The following is a 23,071-nucleotide window of genomic DNA, read 5'->3' on the forward strand; positions in this document are numbered from 1 at the left end:
GCATGCCGCCTGCATGGGATTACAGTGACAGTCAAATACAAGTTTGCAAAATCCCAAATATTAAATTACATAATACAGCTCGTAGTTAAGTTAAGCAACAAAACTTTGATTTACGAACCATTCCAGGTAGACTGGTGTGCACCTCGACACTGGACAAGTAACAATGTACTCGAAGAATGTGACCTTCGTTAACAGTTGCCAGATCTTGAGTAAAGCGTGACACTCGAATGGATCGTTGACACTCACCGGCACTACCCGATTTTTGATTATCCGGCCGAATCTAAGCGAGTCTTGGACGCTCCTGATCGTCAGTGGTCGACTGGGGTTCAATTGGCAATTGCCAGGCCCCAGGAGGAAGGGCTGTGGCTGAGTCCTCATGTTTTCAGTCTAGGCGAGACCTCAAACGGCCACCCAAATTCAGACGAAGACTAGTTCACTTCTTAGGGGGTGGCGTGACGATAAACGCTCTCCCAGAACAGGCGAGAGACTGGAAAGGATCCATGCATACAGTTACAGTACCTCCAGTGTCCTGATGTCCATCAAGTATGTAATAGAAGCCACGTCTTTAACCTGTGCAATAATATTACGATCAGATGCGATCCTTTTAAATTCTCCGTCGCGCTGCCGTGCTAGCAGAAATCCACTAAATGGTAGCCCAAGGCGAACAAGCAACCGCAATGCTTGTGAGTGAGAATCCGAATAAATAGACTCAGTTTGTGCAGCGGACGAATCGCACGACGGAGATTCGGGTAATGACCAATTGTCCACGCTCTGCCTATCGTCTGCAGTGTCATGAAGCCCGAGTAGATGGCGATCCCATGGACGAACAAGCACGATCGTCTGCCAGGCGGGAGGCGGCCTTGCCGACGAAAACTGAGAGAACTTGTCTTCTGTGGTGATCTGCAGGTTGCGAAGCCCGTCTGACTTGAGTTCATACGTATATGTTTTCTGGTCATGACCTAGCTTCCGCCTGGCTTCTGTGATCGGGAATACAATGCAAGGCAGATGCAACCGGTGGTGAGCAAAGCGGGCAGCGCTCAGGTAGTCAAGTGTCTGATATAATTGCGAAGCCGGCTGTGGAGCTACAGCACCTCGCAGCGAGGAGACCGATGACTGAATCTCTTCTTCAGAAAGAGATGGCAGCTTGCATGGTGGATCTTCATATGAAGTGATGTCGGCTGGTAGACAGCTATTGAACTCTGATGACTTTCCGACCCAGTCCAGGGCAGTAATATCACCAGACTGAGCTATGATTTCCTGCAGAAGCCGCCCGAGCGCGTTCTGCTTCTTCTCAGTATAATCAACATGTAGGCGGACGCCAAAGATACCGAATAACGAGTATGCGATGTCTTCTTGCAACGTGGTAGTACGCGTCGACGCCCACTGAAGTTTCTCTCGGGCATCTCTCATCTCGGGATGGAAGGCCACAACGGCCCGTCGGTCTATGCCCGTTGCAACCTCCAACTCCTGCATGATCGCGACGGAATTCTTGTGGTTTGGTGTGCGATCGTCGAGATAAAGAGTCCAATTCGTTTGATAGAAGAGAATAACTTTGGGAGCGAGGAATTCTTGAAGCGTCCATCCGCGAGTGCTCCAAGCGCTCTTTGCTAGCGCACCAGATTTTGACAAAGGCGGAACATCTGAGAGGTATACAACCGTGAGCGCGGAATGGTGATACCAGGCGAACATGGACTTGATCGATGCTTGGAGCTCAACATCGGTGTTCTTGTCAATACAGCATGTGTCGCTCCATGCCCAACGATACCCCAAATCATGAGCAGTTTTGCAGAACGATTGCAACTTCTTTATGCCGCTAATTGGATCCAACTTATAAATGTCCTTGCCCTGGATATCCTGCAGCAGCGGCTCCTCGCCTTCCCATTTGTGCGATAGCATAACATATTGGAAGTATGTCATCACCACTTCTTCGACGCCCTTCATTCGGAGATCTTGATGTGTGTTTATTGATGACACAAGCTCCTGGTACTCTATGGTCGTTTTGAAAGTGCGTATCTGCGTCTCTCGATCGCACAAGAGGCCGGTGGTTGTGTCGATTACACGCAGTGGAGCATTGTCAAGTTGAACGTCAATAATTGTTCGGACAGCACGGTCCACCTCGGATGGACTAAGATACTGCTGGTGCAACTCTGCAAAAACAGTCAGAGAATGTCGACACACGAGTTCTGAGGCCTACTTTGTGTCTTAGCATTTTCGAGAGGTAAATCATCAGATAGATCAGAGACGGATGTTGTGGCGCTCATAGGCATGCTAGCACCAGACGTCGGTGAGCGACTGGGCGTCATTGGAAGAGGAATGAGGGACTGCCGGACAAACCGGCCACCCCGGAGGTAGTACTGTACAACAAATGTTGCCGCCTTGGAGTAGAAGGCATAAGAGTACTTTTTTACCAGCGTCTCCGAAAGGTTGCTGACATTCTTAGCCAAGCGATTGTCGAGATAATCGACGATTTCCAAACATTCCTCCGTTTCCTCATAGACGCAGCGTGGTTGGTCGCAGAGGAAGAGAGCGAGTGTCAGTGCTCCAAGTGCTATCGAGGAGGAAGGATATTCGATAAACTCTCGGTAAAACAGAGTGATTTCCATCAGGAAACGTGCAACATGCTGAGCCTTTTCTTCAACAAATAGCTCACAGTACGTCAGTCTTAGCCATGCTTCTGCAGTCGGATGGCCTAACGTCCACTGAATGGTCTTGAGTACATGACCTTCCATTTGAACAAATGCGGACTCCTCGTATGTGTCATGACAAATCTGTGCGAGTTCTTGCACCGTCGGAACGCGTTTATCCACATCCTTGAATTTGGCAGCAATCCACAACGCTACGCAGCCTAAGAGTTGATAGTGCTGAATGCGCACTATTCGCAGAGAGATGTAGCGGTCCACGATATTGAGAGTGAGGTATAATGTTTCAGGTCGAAGTCGGAAGGTGAAGTGAATCTCAATGAGGAAATCAACGAGACATGGGCGCATGGGCCATTGGATCTCGGGTTGCTGACTCATTGACTGTAAGGATGACATGGTGTTTCGCTATACCAGAGGATTAGGCCGGCAGTAAGCCAGTAATAAAGTCGTACAAACCTCGTTCTCGTGCATGTGTGAGCAGATATCTTCCAAGTATTCCTCCTCCAGTAAAGTGGATTGCCTGAGAAGAGGGATAATTTGAAATTGACGTTGTAGCTGTTGCAACAATGCTACCTTTCCAGGATAAATGGTTCGGCGGGTTACAGAAGGAGGACCGAGATGGGATGTCTTGTGATGTTTCGATATACCTGAAAGCGACGGCCATTTCTTAGGGTCCACAGCATTTCGGGAACTTCGGCGAGAAGTCGTGGAAATATCTTTCATGACTGAAATAGCAGCAAGTTAGAATGATCGAAGAAATCGTACGACCAATAGTGGGTCTGAGGGGGGTAATTGAGCGCAGAGAGGAGACTCTGCATCAGCAATAATTTTATCGAACGAGGCAGGAGAAGACATGGTTGAATACGTGAACGCCTCGAGCGCTTACAAGATGAAGGAAGAGAAATGGCAACAACCGCATGACGGCTCAACGCCGTACGTTTGTTTGTTGTCAATGAAAGGCATTCAGTCTGTCGCAGCATACAGACCTCGAGGGAGTCGATGGCATTTGGAATGCCTGGTCTCACAACGTGATACCAGTGGGGATAAACAATATCAGACTCACTGGAGTTATAAAATAATTATGCAAGGGCGGACAACTTTAAAAAAGTTATCGTGAAGTGAGGATAATGGTGAAGAGTGGTATGTGGGTGGAGACTGGATATGATCAAGTCGTGGTCAGCGTTGATAGCCGTATCTTAAGAGCAAAAATAGGGATATCGAGAGAGGGTGTACTATACAAATAAAAGTCTCCTTGAAGAGAAGACTGAAGAGTCACTAAGGACGCACAAGCGACAGGGCTAGAGATCTTTAAGATGGGTTTTGGAGCCTGTACAGCAATTACACTGCAGCGGAAGTAGAGCTAATCACACCTGAGGCGCAGTCTCAGGAACTTCAAGGTAAGTTCCTTACAGCTAATTCCAAAACTCGGGAAGTGCCGTTGGCGTCGGCGGAAATGGTGGGTCACCTTGCTTATGACTGTTAGCAATGGATAGAGTTCATTTTCTGTGTGGTAATATAGCAATTAAAACATGGAAAAGGCATAAAGGTGAAATAACCACAATGTCTTTAAATTCTCGACCTCGAAGGAGTTGATTGGAAAATCAATCCAGTTCAGGTGTCCACCTCGCTGATATTAGACTGGCGTCCAAGTCATGGGAAAATCCTAAGTAACTCGCCAGGCTGCTAAGCATTTCAGCCTCTCCAAGTCCGGACCAATCGAGGTTCCAGATAACGCTTCAAGTTGGAAATCTCACCTTGATTCGTGCCGCGTTGTGAGAGTCCAAAACCAGTATTGATGTCAATAGTAACTCCGACCTATCACCAAAGGAAATTATTAGGGTTCCTATTATAGAAGGTATATGATTCAACAGCGACCACGATGAGCACAGCGAGGCTGAAGCGCAAGCTCGGTGACCTAGGAATCGATACCTCCAGCAGAAAGGCAAACGAGAACTTCTGCCTTGTGCGTAAACTTTTTTCCATCCCCACAGCTGGCCAACTCTCTGTGATCACCTCAGATCGGCACCCCGCTGCCCCCACTCGAAAAGTCAAAAGACACAGGCGAGTTCGTACCATTATGGAAGCAAGAGGTGAGCTTTTGTGCGTGCGTATGGTCTTGTTCCAAACTTAAGATATCTTCCAGGTGAGAGATGAGAAGGGTCGGAGAAGGTTGCATGGTGCTTTTACCGGCGGTTTCTCTGCTGGGTACTTCAATACAGTGGGTTCGAAGGAAGGTACGTCCTTTGAGAGAAGTCTACACGCAGCATACCATTTAGCACTCTACTCCAGGATGGACGCCGTCAACATTCATATCCTCTCGATCCGACAGGGCCACGAACAAGAACCGCCCTTCCCGCCCAGAGGACTTCATGGACGAAGAAGATATCTCAGGAATGCGTGATGACCAAAAGCTGGTTGATGAGCATGAGCAGATGGATTTACTGGGAGGCACACAAGACGAGATGAGCAAACGTGATGTGGGTGCCAACGACAAAGAGTGTGTATCATTATATCCCTTCATATGACACATTGCTTATTAGACCCACCTCACCAAGCGCAATCACCCTCGCACTTGAGCAGTCTCTCCTCCCAGCACCAAAGGACTCTGTAGGCGCTCGCATTCTGAAGAAGATGGGTTGGCGCATCGGCCAGGGTATCGGCCCACGGATAACATGGCGTCAGCGTGAAATATCATTTGGCCGTAACCCGGACGTGACTTCCGATGACATGGATGAAGAAGCGAAGAAACACATGTACGCCCCTCGAGACACGCCACTAATCATCGTCGAGAGGAAGGATAACTTTCATGGTTTGGGATATGACCCTGGACTAGGGCTGCATGCGAGTCTTGGCGTTGCGCCTGAGACTTCCAAACAGTCCAATGGTCCACGCTTAGCTGGTGCGTAATCTTGCTGCCGTTGCTGCGTGCGATTTTTCACCCTGACCCGTGGCGACAGGTGGTTTTGGCCTTGGCGCGCTGAATGATGCAGACGACGATGACTTAGATGTTTATGATCACTCCCAGATTCACGGTAGGAATAGTCATGCATACGATGCGAATGATGTGCACGATGAGGAGCATGTTGTTATGAGTTCGCGATCGCAAGGTGCACGGAATTTAGGAAAGGCAGCACAACCTCAAGTGGGTCACCATCCAAGGGAACTGAGACATTACAGTTTAACTTATGAATTCTAGAGACCTTCTACTGGAAAATTGAAGTTTCGTGATGGGAGACAGCCTTTGAACGGGTTCATCATATCTGAGAAACCCGTGGCGGAGGACTTTTGGTCAGTAGCTTTTGTTGCACGTATATTGCTTATGGTGGGATATTTACAATTTCCAGCTTCCCAATACCGGATGTGCCAAAAGATTGGACGCCAAATCCCAAACGTGTGTGGGAGGGGGAGAAAGCTAATTCAAAAGATAAAGAGAATGCATCTATACCTCCTCCATCTCAAACTCAGTCGCACGCCCAATGGAAAAAAGGCATCTCTGCGAACCAGGTTTGACAAAATTATTCTCCCAAAGAACTCACGTGTTTACATGCTATGGACAGCGGGGAGCAGCACTCGGTGAGACACCCCTCCCTTCTGCACCCAGGTCCGTCTTCGAGTACATCTCCAAGAAAGACCAAGAACGCATTAAGAACATCGCTGCAAGTCGCTTTGCGCCCCATTCCACATCGGATGATTCCTCGCCAGGTCCCTCACTCCCTACGCCTCCCACGATGACACATACCGAGCCCCATGTGGCCCAAGCTGCCCTTCACGGTTTCCAGCCCTTCACGAACGATCCCTCTAAGCAGGCCAGGTACACCGCCTATCTCCATGCGCATGCAAATCCCGGCTCAGGCGCAACTCCACCCGCACAGAAACCCGGGCAGTCAGCCGAGGAGTTCGCAAAAGAAATAAACGATTATGCAAAGTCAGCTGCGCTATTCCGCCCCGTTTCTGGAGCCATGGCTGGGCGGTTTACAAGTGCTGCTGTTCTGGATCTCGGGCCGAAGATCATTGAGGGCCTACACACGCCTGCTGCACAGCCGGAAGAGGGGGCGGACAGTACAGATGTGGCGGAGGAAACGCCGAAGGAGGAAGTCAAGGAAGAAGCTCCGAAGGTGCATGCTGCTCGACTTGGCATGTATGGTGTTATGACGCGCGAGGTGTGTACATGGCAGCCTGCAAGGCTGCTGTGCAAGCGCTTTGGCGTCAAGGAACCAGACCTTGATATCCCTGTCGATGCCTCTGGGCCGTCAGCACAGGCTACGGCGTCTGAGTTCACAGGCGCGGTGCCAGCAGACGGAGTCGCGGGTGCAAGCACGGAAGTGACGCAAGTAGAGGGTAGTGGTTCTGGGAGTAGCAAGCGCGATATTGCGAATATTGGCATGGGGGAAGATGATGGGCAAGGGGATGATGTGCTCACTTATGAACGTCCCGGGATGGATATTTTTAAAGCAATCTTCGCGAGTGATGATGAGGAGAGTGACGAGGAGAAGGATCGCATGGATGATGTCGATGAGGTGGATGAGCCCCCTGCCGTATCTGCGCCAGCTGGACCATCTAAACCAAGCCCGGATGTCAAGCCACCACCAGCGGATGGTATCGTGGAAGATGTTGATCTGGCTACGTTCAAGCCTACCTTCATACCCAGAGGATCCAAACCGAAAGACGTGGAGAAGAAGGAAAAGAAAAACAAGAAACAGAAGGGTTCCAAGGCGGGCGTGCTTGTTTCATTTGATGTTGACGAGGATGGCGGGAACCCGTCGCTCGCGGCTGCGCATCAAAAACATCGAGATCGAGATAGCGAGAAGCCGAGGAAGAAGAGACGGAAGGATCGAAAGGGGGATGAAGGTGAGGATATGTGGGTTGAAAAGCCTCCGCCAGATATCGTGAAGGCACTGCCTCTAAATCTGTCCCCTGACGAGGGCAGGTCAGAATAGTGACCAGGGAAGCGGACCTCCTCGTGCTCGTAAGAGGGCAGTTGATTTCATGTAACGCTATTATGCTGCTACTAGGCTATCTGCGCTATATATACAGTTTCAAAAGTTAAGACTAATTTTGGTGGGTACTAACTGCGTTTCTTGCAACACTACTTGAAATTTCGGGCTCACAAACATGGTCTCACGAAGAAGCCAAAGCATTCTTGGTACGGTCAACCTCTCCCTTATTTTTGGCGCCAGAATGGTGACAACGGAAACAGCGAGCTGAATGTGTTGCCCTCGCTCCTTCCTTGGTCATATCGCATTTCATAATGATATCGGGTTTTGCGTATTTATGCAATGGTCTTTATCTTTACCCTGTCTTCTATGCTAATAGTATTAGTGTTCGTCCAGTTGTCGACGATAAAATAATGCTATCAACCTGAGACGTACAAACACTCTGCGGAGACGATGGAGCAAACGATTCGAAGTCTTGTTGTCATCTTTGTAAAGCGACTATGGACACCTGCATGTTACACAACTCATGCATATCATAACTTGGGAACATAAGTAGTCTATCGAAGGGTTGACAAAGGATAAGTATAGGCTATAGGGCAATCCCATTATCATCATCTCGTCAACTATGTACATAACGACTGTTCGAGTCTGTTCAAGTTAAAATCCGAGCGTGGAGGGCATAGGATTCGTCACTATTTTGAGGGATGGAAAAAGAGTAGCATATTCTGCCAGTTGCCGATCCGTTGTCATCACCACACCACCGAAGATCAAGCTCTCCAGGGGACACCGTGACCGTGTCATAAACGCCTTGAATTCTTCATGAGCCCATTTTCCTAAATTGCGAACTTCGAGCACGCGTAGATTGGGGAGCGTGATGTCATTGAACAGCCCAAGGATTTCAATCACGGACATCTGCAAATGGAAATCCCCGGATAGGCGCAAAGTTTGAAGTTTGGTGTGCTTCAAAGTTTCCGAAGTTTCCACCGCCGCTGTGAATATTCCAATCATCGACAAGGACAAAAGATTGGGACAAAGACGGAGCAAACAGGGGAAGGAATCTAGTCCCTCTACTGCGACCTCAAGGTGTGTGAGACTAGCCCAGGCGAGAGGTTTGAAGCTAGATAACACCTGGAAGTTGTACCACAGGTCCAATAACTTGAGAGTGCGCATGTTTGGCGGCAATTGCGCGAAAGCTTGTACAGGATTAGAACTGTCCGTGTATACAACCAACTCCTCAAGTCCGCCGAAGTCTGATATCACCAGTGGAAAGGAGCTGTCACCAGAGGACAACCAAACACACAGCGACGATATTTGATTGACGTATGGCTGTAGTAGGCTTCGTAGCTCCGCCCAGTTATTGTCGTCACACTCAGCGAGTGTCAATGATATCTGACGTCCTCGCGATCGCCTGAGGTAGGCGTCATAGCAAAAAGCTCTCTGTTGCCAGTTACCGTGCCCGAGTTTTAATCGCAGATTGCGCCATAGACTCGGCATGTCCACAGCAATCTCTCGCCATCGTCGACATACTCTTGTCAACAGCATGGGGGCCATAAATGGCGCGGGCGTCAAGGCTGCCTTTTCTGGTATGCAGTACAGGAAAATCTGAACGATGATTTCCGTGGGCAAGCGCCAAATAGCTGATGAAAATTTCTTGTGAGAATTGTTGGACTGCACAATCTTGGCCTTCTCTTGGATGCGTTTCCGGTGACGACGGCTGACACGGTTTTGGCTTGTGACCCCGTGCATAATTGCATCCAACTGCTAAAGTAGATGTTTATTATTACGTTCAAACGCTACACCTCTAAAACCAACCACTTACAATGCTCTGCGGGGCACTGATGGTATACGAGACCGCTGATAAATCGGCGTTTGATCGCATCTTAGCACGAAAGAGGATGAGATGTTGGAGATGGAGGTTCAAAGTAATTCTAACGTGCAGCCAACCATCGCGTCCCTATTTAAATTAAAACAATTCACAAACCACAGGTCCATAGCAAACACACCTTCTTATTGTAGTTTTTGATAGTGGGTCTGGTAAAACACGAGCCATCCACATCTAGAAACCTTGCATTGTTGCAAAGGGTGTCATTGGGAGCGCCTGTGGAATATGTGGAAGAGTTATCTCGATCGCCGGTAGCTTCAACACACTCAGTCTGTACTACTAGGTCATCCGAGGCCTTTTCTTTTCTCATGTAGATCATACTAAACGTTATAGAGCAGCTTTGTCGAGCTGTGACCTTTATTTCGCCTCATTTCAGTATCATATTTTCAGTTTGATAGGTATGAAGGTACTCACAAAATCAGGCTTTTGAGTCTCCTTCGCACCTCCCCACATTCTTGAATCTTGATAATGACACACCTGAACTTCAACAGACTCACGCTCTTGTTCAAAAGGCAAACAATACATCATCCTCAGTTTCCTGTGGTTTTGATGCGACATCACGGAAGTGAAATTAAATGGAAGTGAATTTACGAGTGTCTCTCGGGGGAATGGTTGAAAATGTGAACCCTCAGCAGAACAAGTAAACCAGCTGTTCATTGCCTTATTCCAAGACTCGTCTAGTAGGGTACAGGTATACCGAAAAAAAATACTCTGTCCAATGATCGTTACCGGCTCGCTAGCTCGGTTTGCTTGTTTGAATCACAACGTCTCGCGCTTCGTTTTTCCCGTAGGCTCTGTGGATACTATGGGAAAATGTCGAAAATGATGATGAGAGTCTGTGGAGAAATTTGTATTTCACTTCCGCGCGTACACTGCGAGTCACGTGACCGGAACGGAACTGTTTATCAATATCTGCAGGTAGCTTGATTCCTATGTGTAGACCTGGTCCACCTTGACCAAATATTGGTTGTCATTGCCCCGTCAGCGCCTCTAAGCTTCTGAGTGCAATGTGTGCCTCTATTTGACCTTTTTTTCTCGATTTTGCTCGGTCTTGCCATATCTGATAATCCGAACCGTAGATTCTACCTGAGACCCTATACAATGTCTTCTGTCCTTCAAGGTATTACGGTTTGACGCTGCTAGCGATTGCTATGCAGTGCATTGAAGAGCCTACTAGCCATTCTAATATATATATATGTATACATATTCGTGGTGGATTTGTATACATTGTGCATCGCACCGCCTGCTCTTATCTGATTAATACTGTCACTCAAATCGACCCTGTTGAAGAGATAAATTGCTGTGCTTTATACGACTACATTCTTGCCCGCCAGTCTTTAACTTTTTGACGCGGTACTATGTAAATATCTTCAGGGCGACCCTCCCCAATTTCTACCCTGTGACTGACAACTTGCCTGTGACTCAATTTACTCCAAAGACTGATGCCATCCCTAGCAACTCTCGAGAATCTCAGCATTCACCGACACCCTCGACAGGCACTGGCAGCACAGTCGGGATACCTGTCATCATTATACCCACGTCAGGTTCGACCCGGAATTAGTTGCTAGTGACATCGAAACCTGGCATACCTCTAATGTAGACCCTATATAAAACTCAACAAGTCTCCACTGGGTGTCGTGTGATTGCTGGGCCTTCGTCATTATCTGTGCTGAAATACTGCTGGGTGCTTATTTGCTCATGTCCCTATTGTCCGAATTCCTTTACGACATCTGGGTGCGAAAGTAGGTCGGCGTCTCTCGCGACATCCTTTTCTTGTCTCACACTTTCGTCGAGAGCGCTCTCTGCAGCTGGCCACACTGTGCTAGTCTACGATTACTTTCTTTCTCTCAATGATGAAGTGAGTTCGCTGCTTGACGTATATAATAGTGAAAACATAACATTGGTTCCAGATCCAATACATTTGGAGCGCCCCTTGGACTATCGTGAAAGTCATGTTCCTCATCAACCGATACGGAAACCTTGTCGGGCAGACTGTCATTCGGTTGGAAGAGGCTGGCGTTCTCGCAGTGCTCGCACATAATTCCCAACTAGTATGTTGCAGTTTTACAAGTAGACCGTTTTCCGGGTCATTGACCTTTGGACCAGTTCTGCCAAAGGTTTGCCATCGTCACCAATTACTTTATGGTGCTATCTTCAGAGTCGATTCATAGTGCGCGTGCCTCATTTTTATTGTTGCTTTTACTGAGAATTAATACTCAGTACTTGTGCTCATGCGTGCTTGGGCCATCTGGGGAACTCGGAAGCGCTTGACGAATATTCTTGTCGGGAGCTACGTGATCTACGTCCTTATTCTGCTCGGAATCACTATGCTTGGTGGAATACATGATTCTCGTAGGCTGCCTCGTTTCCATTTCGTGATTCTCTGATGTAGTTGCGCTTGGGCAGATGAGAATTTCCGATACCTCAACTTGGTGGAGATCTGCGTGTCGGACATGCCAAGTATGTGATTATCATTTTACCTCGTCTCGTCTGCAGACTGATTGATTACCACTGTAAAGAATATATGGTTAGTCGGTAACTATATAATTCCTTATAGAGATCTCATTGGCCCTATTACAACGCAAGTGGCTCGGCTATTTCGGAAGGTTAGCATGTTGTGTTACGTGTTCCCAGGACGTGCTGAAGACCATGAAGCGTTATTCTCGATGCAGTAACCTTTGTCTTGACAGTGCGAAGTCTGTGGAGATATTCCAGGGAATTCCAGTTTCTCTACCCTTCCAACCTCCTTCGTGTACTTCTTCGAGATGGTGAGCATGCTCGCGCGGATCTGGAGAGTCCCGTATGTAATTGACCATAACTAATTAGCAACTATCTTTTTTGTTGTGAGTGAACAAGTCAATAATATCTCGCCTCTGACGACAAGGACCAGATTAGTATGTTCAACAATTCCATTATTGTCGCCTCCTGGTGAGACTCGCTCTAACTCTCAACTTTTCAATCTGCTTATGTTATGGTTTAGGACTGTGTACGCGAACGTCAGTGTTTCCTATTTATAAGATATTTCTTCTTCCTGGGTGACACAAAACAATTCAGAGTCCATATACTTTCCTACCTAAAGGGTGCGTCTGTCATCAATTTGATCTCGTCACTCTACGTGAACTTATTGCATACAGGTTTTCTGGCCCGTTACTTTCAGTGGTCGGTCAGCGCGTGGTTCTGAACCTGAAAAGTCTCCCAACACGTACCTATGCGACGCATGAACTCAGTCGTGAGGTGGACCGACAACTTGAAGTATTCGAATTCGACGAATGCTGCTTGTCACCTCAAAATCGATGTGGTCTTGATGATGCAAAGGAAGCATGTTGCTCGTCACCTCAAGGTCGAGATGGCCTTGATGTGCCAGAAGGTGGAATCAGGGAATGTCAACCGAATCTCACGTAAGTGGTTGCGTGTTGTCAAAGAGATACACAAGTAGGATTGAAGAAATCAGATTGGGTGTTACATAGATTGCAGATGTTTATATTTGGTTTATATCGGAACTCCCCTCCCTTGTCCACATAACTTACTTGTATTTCTCGCAATCCGGACGTATGATATTGGTCGGGACCGAATGTATACGGTACACTGTACGCTAGAGTTCGGCCCTACCGACTGACACCTTGCTCTGTGGCAGGTTGTTTTATTTTCTGCACACCTATTTATTCAATTTTATTGCGAATGTACTATGTACCGTAATGTTCCTCTCTCACCGGTCCAAACCTAAAACCACTTGCGATGAGTGAAGACCTTAGACCAGATATCGATCCTTCTCAAGCCTCCAAATCTAGTCGGAAAATGTTGCTGAAAGCTCTGTACGTGGTCTCGTGAAATTTATTGGAGCCGTGGCCTCCGGTTTGGCCTTGGTTTCCCTCGCAGTCCACTGTGCGACATAGGCAGCTACGGCAGGTGACACTGATTTGTGATTTTGACTGCTGTATGACCTCCACCATTTCTCAACGAATTTGTTTTAGTTCACTAATTGGAGCCTTATGCTGGTATATTTTTTTACAAAAATCATGAAACAGAGGTCCCCGCAACATCACCTTAAGGAAACATGTTCAGGGATCGAAATATAGAATTAATTAATTATGGCATAACGTCTGATCTGATGCTCATTTTTAATATTATGTAACACAGTACTAAGACCTATTACATAATTGTTCATCTTGGATATACTTATGGATTCTCCGTCGGGAGTCACGTGCCGTCGGAAGGATACATCGCTTGTATTGATGTATTAGGCTGCATCAGTTAAACTCAGACCCAAGCGCAACTTCTGTAGAACAATGTTCGAAGGCGCGAGTCACGTGACCCAAACGCAAAACGTTTACAAATACCTGAGTTATTTTCAATTACATAATGACCTGAGCCTTCATTATTAATTTATCAGGTCCTTAGTAGGAACCGCCTTCAAGCTCCCGAACCCAATACTTATGCCGAGATTTGTCTATTTGACTTTTTTCTCGGTCTCCCCATATCAGATAATCATTATCATTTCTGCGGTATACATCAAGGTACTACGGTCGACGCTGCTAGCGATAATGATAATTGCTATGCAGTGCGCAAGAGCACATATATACATTCATGGTAGATTTGGATGTCGCACTGCCTGTTCTTATCTGATTATTCACTACTGTCACTCAAAACGAACCTGTTGAACAGATAAAATATTGCCGTGGTTTGCTCCAAAGAGTGATGCATCCCTAGCAACACCTTGGTCACTGCTCGCGAGATCTCAGCATTCACCGACACTCTTGACAGGCACTGGCAGCATAGTTGAGGTACCTGGACGGCTGGACCTGTTATCATTATACCCACGTCAGGTTCGACCCGGAATTAGTTGCTAGTGACATTGAGACCTGCCATGCCTCTGATATAGACCCTATATAAAACTCAAAGGGTCTCTACTGTGCCTCGTGTGGTCGCCGGGCTGAAATACTGCTACGTGCTCGTTTGCTCATGTTCCTACTATCGTCCGGATTCTTTTACAACATCTGGGTGCGAAAGTAGGTCGGCGTTTCTTGCGACATCCTTTATTGTCTCATATTTTCATCAAGAGCACTCTCTACAGTTGGCCACATTGTGCTGATCTACGATTACTTTCTTACTCTCGATGACGAAGTGAGTTCGCTGCTTGACGTATGATATTGAAAATATAGCATTGGTTCCAGATCCAATACATTTGGAGCGCCCCTTGGACGATCGTGAAAGTCATGTTCCTCATCAACCGATACGGAAACCTTGTCGGACAGACCATCATTCGGTTGGAAGAGGCTGGCATCCTCACACATAACCTTCAATCAGTATGTTGCAGTTTCACAAGTAGACCGTTTTCCGGGTCATTGACCTTTTGATGCACCAGTTCTGCCAAAGGTTTGCTATCAGCACCACTTGCTTTATGTTGCTATCTTCAGAATCGATTCATAGTACGTGTGCCTCATTTCAATGATTGCTTGTACTGAGAATTAATACTCAGTACTTGTGCTCATGCGTGCTTGGGCCATCTGGGGGACTCGGAAACGCGAGACAAATATTCTTGTCGGGGGCTATGTGTTCTACGTTCTTATTCTGCTCGCCATGAATTTGATCGGTGCAGTACATGATTCTCGTAGGCTGCGTCGTTATTTTCTATCTTGTGATTCTCTGATGTAGTTGCGCTCGGCCAGATGAAGATTTCCAATACCTCGACTTAGTCGGGATCTGCGTGTCGGCGATGCCAGGTATGTAATTTTGCCTCGTCTTGTCTGCAAACTAATTGACTATCCCTGTAAAGAATATATGGTCAGTCGGCAACTATACAATTTCAAGTCAGTGTATTGACAGAAATCCCATCGGCCCTATCACAACGTTAGTGGCTCAGCTATTTTGGAAGGTTAGCATGATGTGTTCCATGATTGCAGGGCGTGCTGAATATTTCAAAGCTTTATTCTCGATGCAGCAACCTTTATCTTGACAGCGCGAAGTCTGTGGAAATATTCCAGAGAATTTCAGTTTCTCTACCCCTCCAACCTCCTCCTATTACTTGTTCGAGATGGTGAGCATGCTCGCATGGATCTTGGAAATGTCTGTAATTGACCATAACTAATTAGGAACCATGTTTTTTGTTGTGAGTGTATAAGATGATAACATCTCACATCTCGAATAACAAGAACCAGATTAGTGTGTTTTACAACGCCATGAACGTCGCATCCTGGTGAGACTTGCTCGAACTCTCAACTAATTCCATCTGCTTATATTATGGTTCAGGACTGTGTACGCGAACGTCAGTCTTTCTTATTCACAACATATTTCTTCCTGAGTAACACAATCCAGGGTCCATACACTTTCTTACCTAAAGGGTGCGTTCAAATCATCAAATCGACTTCGTCCCTTCATGTGAATTATCGCACATAGGTTTTCCGGCCCATTACTTTCAGTGGTCGGTCAGCGTGTGGTTCTGAACCTGAAAAGTCTCCCAACTCGTAGCTATACGACGCACGAACTCAGCCGTGAGGTGGACCGACAACTTCAAGCATTCGAACTAGAAGCAACCTGCTTGTCACGTCAACGTCTAGATGACCTTGATGACCCACAAGGTGGGAGAGAGCATTAAGTGGAGTCAGGAATTGTGAATTGAATCCCATGTAAGTGATTGCATGTTGTCAAAGACATACACAAGGAGGATTGAAGATATCAGAATCGTTGTTTCATAGATATTTGTACCGATCATCGAAGGTTGCGGAACTCGCCTCCGAGCCTCCATATTTTATTGGTATTCCCCACAAGTGCTTGGTATTAAGAGTCTCTGGGCGCATGGTATTAGTCGGGACCACATGTATACGATGCATTGTACATATTAATATTATAATATTGCTATCTGACGGTGATCACCCTGCAAAAGGATCAAATCTGTGCTCCCCTGATCAGCTGAACCCCCTGGTCGGGAATAGACAAGAAAGGTTATTTTCTATGATGACATCCTCCAGAGTCTGATGGCTATGCCGAAAAAGCTGACAGTATATTCTTAGATTCATGACCAGTCTGACCAGATGCACGTCTTTTGAGAGTAGGGGCCTACCATATTCTCCAATATAACAGCAGGGACGAGTCCCTGCCAGTGTATGTGACGTCACACGTCAGCGACTTCAGGGTTGAACGTTGAATATTAATATTGAATCCTTGGCTAGCGAAGCCCAAACTTGCAGGGCGATCATCGAAGGTTGCTATCACCGAGATTTGAGCTTCTGTCTTCCTATATTCCTTGTGGATCCTACCATAACTTGTGCCTGGTATGAAGGGTCATTGTACATACAACGATAGTCGGGATTCAGAACAATTATGTCTGGCCTACTGTATGTATGAGTAATATCTTGCCATTCGCTTATCCTGCAAGTATTGAAATTTTGAAACCAAGCACTCACATTGCACTCAAGAGGAGATAAAACACGCCTTTCAACGTGCTCGGCCTTCTTTGGCCGGATAATATATGAAGGACAAGTATTCGGCGTCCTCTAAAACTAAATGGTTTGGCCCCTACCGGGTATTTCGTCACCCGCAAACCCCTGTTGGTGTACGTGATGCGCAGCAGGTCCCTGCATGATGAGGTCAGTGACTTGATTAATCCAATCCCGGCGAACGCCCACAAGTAGGCCATCTAGGGTGATGTTTGGCACGCGACCCCCAAAAAAAAGTCAAGCTCACAGCCTCCTGCCTATACACATTCCTGGATCCGAAGGTCATTCAATCGCCAGTGCCTAATCAACCCTACTTGGGCCCGCGGGCTGGTCCACCTTAACTCGATATGGGCAATTTGGTATATCCGTGGAGGGATGGCACAACACTGTGTCAAAGCCGCCAAAAGAGTCAAGATCAGGTTCTGAGTGTTGTGCCTCGCATCGTGTATGAATACTAGTAGCCACCAGTAGATCAACAAATAAGTGTGATATCGAAAACGGAAGATCCTTGGAACAGGGTCATCGTCGTTAGTTTTTCCGAGTGCTTCAATTATGGGATCATGAGCGGATGGGCCTTATCGAGGGAAAGGAAGTGAGAATCATTTCCGTGTGTCTGCAAGCTCGTGTTCATCCAAGCATGAGGAACGCACGCTAGAGTGCTATTCCGATACACAGGACTTCTATGATCATGATGTTCCTATAGATATTGAGTATACTTTTCTAGATACCATCGCAGGAAGAACTATCTTCGACGGCAAATCGGGGGCTGAACGATACTTCGTTGCTTCCACGAGTATTGGTTCAAGACAACCGCGTGTTTTGAAAATCTACTGGAAAGGTGCCGATGTTATCGAACTTCTTGGAATTTATATAGATCCGGTGACTCGTGTAATGTTCATGCTGCTGAATGCCAGTGCAGCCGGAATTGGTCTTCATTGATCTCTCGTTTGGAAATGAATGACGTTCGTGTCGAAAAACAATATCACGATGGAGTGCACATAGTTCTATAATCCGCCTAGCGGGACCGAGGTGCAATGGTCGTGTTGGGGGGTGAACTTGACGTGTGGTTCCGCGCTGGAGAGATTCTATTAACATTCAAGCGCTAGCGCTCACCGATCAAGTGAAAAGCCAATGCTTCCGCCACGTTACACGAGGAAGGCAAGAGCCGCAGCGGTGGAGCCTGTCCTGTTACAACAGCAGGTGGTTCCGCACGAACAAAATACAAGTAAACATAGTAAGCCTGAGGGCCGCACCCGTGCCTGGCTAGGTTTTTAGTCGTCGTGGATGGTATAACCAAGCGAAGGAAAAGATATCGAATAGCCATAAAGATGCAGCGATATGAACAACTCAAGGAGGACATGCTGCTTCCCCCAGTGCTCGTTCTTGTAGGTTGATCAAGAGAAGGAGTGACATCATGGCAACATGCTAACTTGGTAAGTTAACACAATGGATGATTAAGTAAGCAAATAGCGGTACAGCTCTCGGCTTGTCCCCTCGGAGGCTGTTTGCGCAAGACTGGGCATTATAGCCAAGGACGCTAATTGCATACTACCGTACGCCATTTTTTGCCACTTCCTAGTTCATTAGAGCTGTCCTTTCGTTTCACATAATAACCGGCTTTTTCTTCACGAACGCATCACGAAAACCAGTGCTCATATCGCCAACCGATCGTTACTGAACGCCTCAACTTCAACTCATGGCCCAGCCTTACTATGACGGACACCCATTAGAAGAGTATTTGACAGGTGCAGTTGCTAACCATCCTTGTGGATCATTGCTCATCTTTACTTCACCGCAGACTCGGGTGAAGCTCCCGAGCAAATGCCTGGAAACTGGCCACTTTTCTCAATACTCCAGCACTCATTCACGGAGTCGCCAGTAGTCTTCAAGTACAGTGCACAAGTCGAAAAAATTTGTTTCGGTATTTTTGGCGCGCTTCAGGTATGTTTACTCTTCGTAGTCATAACACTGTTCCTGAGCTCGCGTATGTTATTATTATATCCTCGGTCAATTCATCTTTCTTCATTCACCTGCAATGTCATGAAGTTTCTCAGCTCTCTCTTCACATCTGACCGTATTTCGAAGCGCACACGAGCTTTCGCTGAGCGCTTCAAGTATGGTGTCATTACATCCTCCCTCCTATCCCCGGGTTTCGCAACTACCCCCGTCCCTCATCCACACCGCCGTTCGTTTTCACCCCAAATTCCTGGTAGACTCTCAAGCAACCACAGCAGAAATACCAGTGGGGCTGAAAGCACCGCTACCGAGCAAATTTCCCTAACGGTACCCGCCGAACCCGCACCACATGTATGGCCTATAACACTTTCTATCACCCTTGCTGTCGCAGCGCTCAGCGCTCAATTTTACGCCTTCTTTGTTCTGTTGCTTGTTAGCACACTGTATTATATGCACGTTCACCAATTGGATCTACACTCTAAACCTGACATCATTACACCTGTGAGCCTCACATTCACAATTTATAGGCAATGGACTCACCGCTCTTTTTGCAGTCCCTGGAAGCACTCCAAAATTTAATCACAGCGGGTAAGGTGTGGGACGCCGTTGTCCAAGACACCCTCGAGACCCTAGAAAATGAAGAGCGAAGGTAATTGCTATGACATCATCGAAATGTGTGCCCTGACTAGGTCCTGCACAGCATCTTTCACGGACCATCCACCCCGATAATGACTTTTTCGTCACTTAGGGTGGCACTATCAACTTCCCTACTCACAACCCAAACTCAATGTGACAACGTTCGTCAACTGCTTTCAGCTATTGTATCTCCATCCGAGCTTGCGCAGCTTTCGGAGATGTATGCCCCGCCATCGCCTATGAAACTCACGTTCTCTCTGAATAGCGATAATCACCGGCCGCTTTCTTTGCCTGGATCTCGGCAACATGACAACTTTACTTCCATCCGCGATCACAAGAGGTCAACGTGGAATGGGTCCTACTCTGCTCTTGCACAAGCAGGAAGTCCTATGTCCCACATTGCAAAGAGGAGAGAAAAGCGGCGATCAGATCTTAGCGCACTACTTGGTGCTGCGTCACCATCACGACGAAGCAGTGTCAGCGCGCCCACAAGCCCATCAGCTCACCAACCACTTCTTGATGTGGTTGAGGAGGACGACACTCACCTCGGGGCTTCATTGCTACCAGAGGGTGAGGATGATTGTTTTGGAGCTGCTGCTCTTAATCTACGTCGAAAGCATCACAGTCAGGGTATGAGCAAATTTGGGACGTCATCCCGGAATTCTGCTGTGTCTTTATTGAGAAGTAACTCTGACTCGAGGCACCTTTCAACAATGTCCCCTGCCTCGAAATACACAAGCATGCAAACAAGCCGGCATCCGCTCTCCTTTTCATCGTTGAAGCAGTCACTTCAGAGCGCGCTTGCCTCGAAACGATATGCATGCTCTCATCTATTAGCTCTTCGGTTTGAAGGGGACGAAGATGATGCTTACTGGGAGGACGTGCGTTCACTCATGAGCCTCCTTACGACAACATTAGTCGATGCCTCCTCGAGACTTACTGAGGTTCTGGACGAGGTGGAGGAACAGGAACAGCAATTGAAGGACGTGGCTGCGTCAGACTCATCATCCGACGTACAAGTTGCCTCTTCATTACCATCGCCTCCACTCCCCACTTACCCTCTTTCGCACTCGATATCCCAAATCACATCCTTTGCGCCACTGCCCAGTGACCTTGCACGGTTTGCAACCCACGTCGATGCTATTTCTTCCGCTCTCGACGATGCACGAGATCATCTCGAGCAATGTGTAACCTCGCTGAAAGAAGAGACACCTTTCAAGCATTCTCTACAGATGTCGACGCCCTCCAATGAGGAGCCTCTCAGTCACCCTGCTCTTCTGGCTTACGAACGTCTGCGGCGTGAAATTGGTCTTGCCTTGCGGGAATGCGAGCGCGGCCGGGAGAGACTCACGAACATCTTACTCCCGCCAACCCCCTCCCCAGAGGAACCAGATGACCTACCCACCTTGGCTCTCGACATGGGCAGCGATGACTCTGACAAGGCCGATGAAGCACCAGGCATGGATGCACAGCACGAGGACATTGGGCTCACTGTAATCTCACCATCCGGAGAGACGTTCGATGCAGATGACGCGTCGTCCCCTCTGCTGCTTGCTGCGTCATCACATCATTTGCCTCCACCTGGCATCGAGCAGGTGTTTGAGGCTGATACAGGGAACTCACCGGCGTTCACGCGTGAGCGGTCGAAGATGACGAGGGAAGAGCGGATAAAGCTTGCGAAGGCACAGCGGAAGAGTGGGGGTGGGGGTGATGAACATGCATCCAAGATTGAGCGGTGGGGGCCAGGTGGGGAAGTGGTACAGGAATTGAAAGACGTAATATGGAAGGTGGGAGAGCGGCGCAGACGGATGACGGAGGATCAGTTGAGGAATGCGGCGTCGTCGATACCAGCGTCTAGTCATGGGAGCGTGACGCCGATAGAGATTGTGCCGCAGGGAGCGGTAGGGTTGTAGTACACTGTTTATATAAAGTACATACTTTAATTCGGTGGTGTGCACTAATGTAGTGCTTTCGGATTTAGAGGGGTTTGAATGCTGACCCAGCCGGTCGTCCATCTGATCAACCTGTCAATTTCTTGGGAAAAGCAAGCATAAATTTCTGATCGCGGGTGATACAATAAGTGATATGCAGGGAACTGGTATATCTCTAGAACGAGTCCCAAAATCCATCCCAGAATTGCAGGTCTTTCCCCTGTCCCTCCCTCCATTCCTCTCGTAATATGTGCTGCCCCTGCACAAGCCTAAGCTCTCTGCCTCTCATTCGTTTGAGCTTTCGCGTGGGCTCAGCTGCGTCACATTCATCATCAGTAGTCTCGCGGTCTCCAGGCGGAAGCTGCGCTGCAAAGGTATTGGTGAACTCAAGGATCGAGTACGTCTTGTGCAGAGCAGCGGCAACGGCTAATGACAATGGGGTTTGTGTTGCTGAATGAAGTTTGCCTTCTGAAGGCCTTAGGGATGGGTTGAAGTGGCCGAGAGTTAGTGCGGAGAAGAGGTCGCCTACTCCGGAGAAGTATCCTGGAATCAGTGGGACGAGCCTGGAGTGCACCGTTGAATGAGAACTTGACCCTATTGTGCGGGATGAGGAGATACAGAGGAGATAAGCCTGTTGGTCATCCGTGGAGGCTGCAGGTTGCATGGTTTCAGGTATGACATCGGATAACCATGGTTGTAAAGGGATGGAGGAAATAACGACGTGTTGAACGCGCTCGTGTAGGATGGATAGGGCGTTACGGAGAGCGCTTAGAGAGAGGATTGGTACACCGGTAAGAGTCCTTTATCATATCAGATACCATTAATATATCACGAGAATACGCTCACTCGACTTCGAACCAGTTAGGAGTGATAATAGTCGCCAAAGAAAGCATCTCCTTGTACATGGGTATTACATCTTGTGAGACATAGAGCGTTCCCGAGTCGCCGAGTACAGCTGCATTTGGGTCATCGATATAAGAAAAATTCTGGAGAGGTGTTGCAAACATACTGTCCATAAGGTATATGAGATGCGGGTTACGTGTCTTGAGTTTTTGTGCAAGTTCTTTTACTACTCCCAAAGCAGCGGCGTTTGGTATATAACCTGTGAGAAGTCTGCCGGGAGACAACAAGCCAACTTCATCCATCATCTTAAAGATGGCCGTGAGTTCTTCTGCAGATGTTTTGGTCCCACCGAAGCGTCCATAACCTACACTCAAAAGAGATTTATTGCGAAGTGACGGTGGTCCAAGCGCTAAACCCACCGGTGTGATTTGAAAAATTCACGGTGTTGACTACCTACTAGTAGGTACAGTTAGAGTATGTTGGGCTTGAGATGAAAGACGTACATCAACATCATAGCCCATGCATTGGAGGGGAAATACGGCAGCCTTTCCACCCACATATCCATATGCGACGTGTGACTGGACGCTCAATATCCGGTCGTTGTCGCGGTCGTCTGCGGGTTCACTGCTTAATGTTTAATTAGTCGCGGAATTGAAGAATTCAAACATAAATCACGGACAAGTTTGTGCCATTTGCTTGATTGGTCTCTGGCATTGATTTTATGACCATCCTCGCCTCGTTCGTCGTCGAATGATAAGCATTACGAGTTCTCGGCACTCTAACATGACTCGGACTCACATGAGCGATCCGGGATGCC

The 23,071-nt window shown here is 47.6% G+C and overlaps 9 protein-coding genes across 9 annotated transcripts; 4 read left to right on the top strand and 5 right to left on the bottom strand.

Annotated features, from left to right (window-relative positions):
* Positions 1-114: 114 nt before the first annotated feature.
* On the bottom strand, positions 115-2,147 carry EDB93DRAFT_1329403 (heterokaryon incompatibility protein-domain-containing protein). The gene is made up of 2 exons (XM_041455140.1): positions 247-2,147; positions 115-183 (listed from the first exon to the last, which is right to left on the bottom strand). The coding sequence occupies exon 1, from the start codon at positions 1,939-1,941 to the stop codon at positions 511-513; it is 1,431 nt and encodes a 476-aa protein (XP_041306260.1). The 5' UTR covers positions 1,942-2,147; the 3' UTR covers positions 115-183; positions 247-510.
* A 12-nt stretch (positions 2,148-2,159) lies between these two features.
* Positions 2,160-3,362, bottom strand: EDB93DRAFT_1087927 (cyclin-like protein; the record flags this gene model as incomplete). Its single annotated transcript, XM_041446093.1, has 2 exons — positions 2,160-3,044; positions 3,096-3,362. The coding sequence occupies 2 exons, from the start codon at positions 3,360-3,362 to the stop codon at positions 2,160-2,162; spliced, it is 1,152 nt and encodes a 383-aa protein (XP_041306261.1).
* A 1,139-nt stretch (positions 3,363-4,501) lies between these two features.
* EDB93DRAFT_1154891 (uncharacterized protein) lies at positions 4,502-8,016 on the top strand. The gene is made up of 11 exons (XM_041449838.1): positions 4,502-4,602; positions 4,658-4,729; positions 4,783-4,873; positions 4,929-5,136; positions 5,195-5,538; positions 5,597-5,781; positions 5,836-5,927; positions 5,984-6,143; positions 6,197-7,566; positions 7,589-7,782; positions 7,837-8,016. The coding sequence occupies exons 1-10, from the start codon at positions 4,519-4,521 to the stop codon at positions 7,629-7,631; spliced, it is 2,649 nt and encodes an 882-aa protein (XP_041306262.1). The 5' UTR covers positions 4,502-4,518; the 3' UTR covers positions 7,632-7,782; positions 7,837-8,016.
* Positions 8,017-8,047: 31 nt separating this feature from the next.
* EDB93DRAFT_1228660 (uncharacterized protein) lies at positions 8,048-9,883 on the bottom strand. Its single transcript, XM_041451257.1, has 4 exons — positions 9,870-9,883; positions 9,577-9,810; positions 9,393-9,527; positions 8,048-9,334 (listed from the first exon to the last, which is right to left on the bottom strand). The coding sequence occupies exons 2-4, from the start codon at positions 9,772-9,774 to the stop codon at positions 8,231-8,233; spliced, it is 1,437 nt and encodes a 478-aa protein (XP_041306263.1). The 5' UTR covers positions 9,775-9,810; positions 9,870-9,883; the 3' UTR covers positions 8,048-8,230.
* An 842-nt stretch (positions 9,884-10,725) lies between these two features.
* EDB93DRAFT_1154904 (uncharacterized protein) lies at positions 10,726-13,235 on the top strand. Its single transcript, XM_041449839.1, has 14 exons — positions 10,726-11,197; positions 11,250-11,313; positions 11,366-11,506; positions 11,562-11,625; positions 11,676-11,807; positions 11,862-11,915; positions 11,975-11,982; positions 12,042-12,061; positions 12,111-12,223; positions 12,282-12,298; positions 12,346-12,383; positions 12,436-12,451; positions 12,510-12,535; positions 12,590-13,235. The coding sequence occupies exons 1-14, from the start codon at positions 11,154-11,156 to the stop codon at positions 12,855-12,857; spliced, it is 1,005 nt and encodes a 334-aa protein (XP_041306264.1). The 5' UTR covers positions 10,726-11,153; the 3' UTR covers positions 12,858-13,235.
* Positions 13,236-14,414: 1,179 nt separating this feature from the next.
* On the top strand, positions 14,415-16,047 carry EDB93DRAFT_1251860 (uncharacterized protein; the record flags this gene model as incomplete). The annotated part of the gene is made up of 14 exons (XM_041453211.1): positions 14,415-14,461; positions 14,513-14,576; positions 14,627-14,758; positions 14,818-14,881; positions 14,932-15,063; positions 15,122-15,175; positions 15,229-15,236; positions 15,308-15,327; positions 15,377-15,489; positions 15,545-15,561; positions 15,605-15,648; positions 15,702-15,717; positions 15,768-15,793; positions 15,849-16,047. 14 exons carry the CDS (start codon positions 14,415-14,417, stop codon positions 16,045-16,047), a joined length of 936 nt encoding a protein of 311 aa, XP_041306265.1.
* A 40-nt stretch (positions 16,048-16,087) lies between these two features.
* EDB93DRAFT_1291133 (uncharacterized protein) lies at positions 16,088-17,088 on the bottom strand (the record flags this gene model as incomplete). Its single annotated transcript, XM_041454560.1, has 3 exons — positions 16,088-16,720; positions 16,747-16,820; positions 16,856-17,088. 3 exons carry the CDS (start codon positions 17,086-17,088, stop codon positions 16,509-16,511), a joined length of 519 nt encoding a protein of 172 aa, XP_041306266.1. The 3' UTR covers positions 16,088-16,508.
* Positions 17,089-18,388: 1,300 nt separating this feature from the next.
* Positions 18,389-21,459, top strand: EDB93DRAFT_1228665 (uncharacterized protein). The gene is made up of 5 exons (XM_041451258.1): positions 18,389-18,633; positions 18,687-18,829; positions 18,935-19,345; positions 19,399-19,493; positions 19,545-21,459. The coding sequence occupies exons 1-5, from the start codon at positions 18,585-18,587 to the stop codon at positions 21,391-21,393; spliced, it is 2,547 nt and encodes an 848-aa protein (XP_041306267.1). The 5' UTR covers positions 18,389-18,584; the 3' UTR covers positions 21,394-21,459.
* Positions 21,460-21,511: 52 nt separating this feature from the next.
* On the bottom strand, positions 21,512-23,052 carry EDB93DRAFT_1154919 (Ribokinase-like protein). Its single transcript, XM_041449840.1, has 6 exons — positions 22,934-23,052; positions 22,758-22,878; positions 22,674-22,707; positions 22,421-22,618; positions 22,258-22,366; positions 21,512-22,211 (listed from the first exon to the last, which is right to left on the bottom strand). Exons 1-6 carry the CDS (start codon positions 22,981-22,983, stop codon positions 21,587-21,589), a joined length of 1,137 nt encoding a protein of 378 aa, XP_041306268.1. The 5' UTR covers positions 22,984-23,052; the 3' UTR covers positions 21,512-21,586.
* Between the last annotated feature and the right edge of the window lie 19 nt (positions 23,053-23,071).

This window comes from Suillus bovinus (assembly GCF_016758785.1).
Source record: "Suillus bovinus strain UH-Sbo-P2 chromosome Unknown EDB93scaffold_40, whole genome shotgun sequence".
Taxonomy (NCBI): Eukaryota; Fungi; Basidiomycota; class Agaricomycetes; order Boletales; family Suillaceae; genus Suillus; species Suillus bovinus.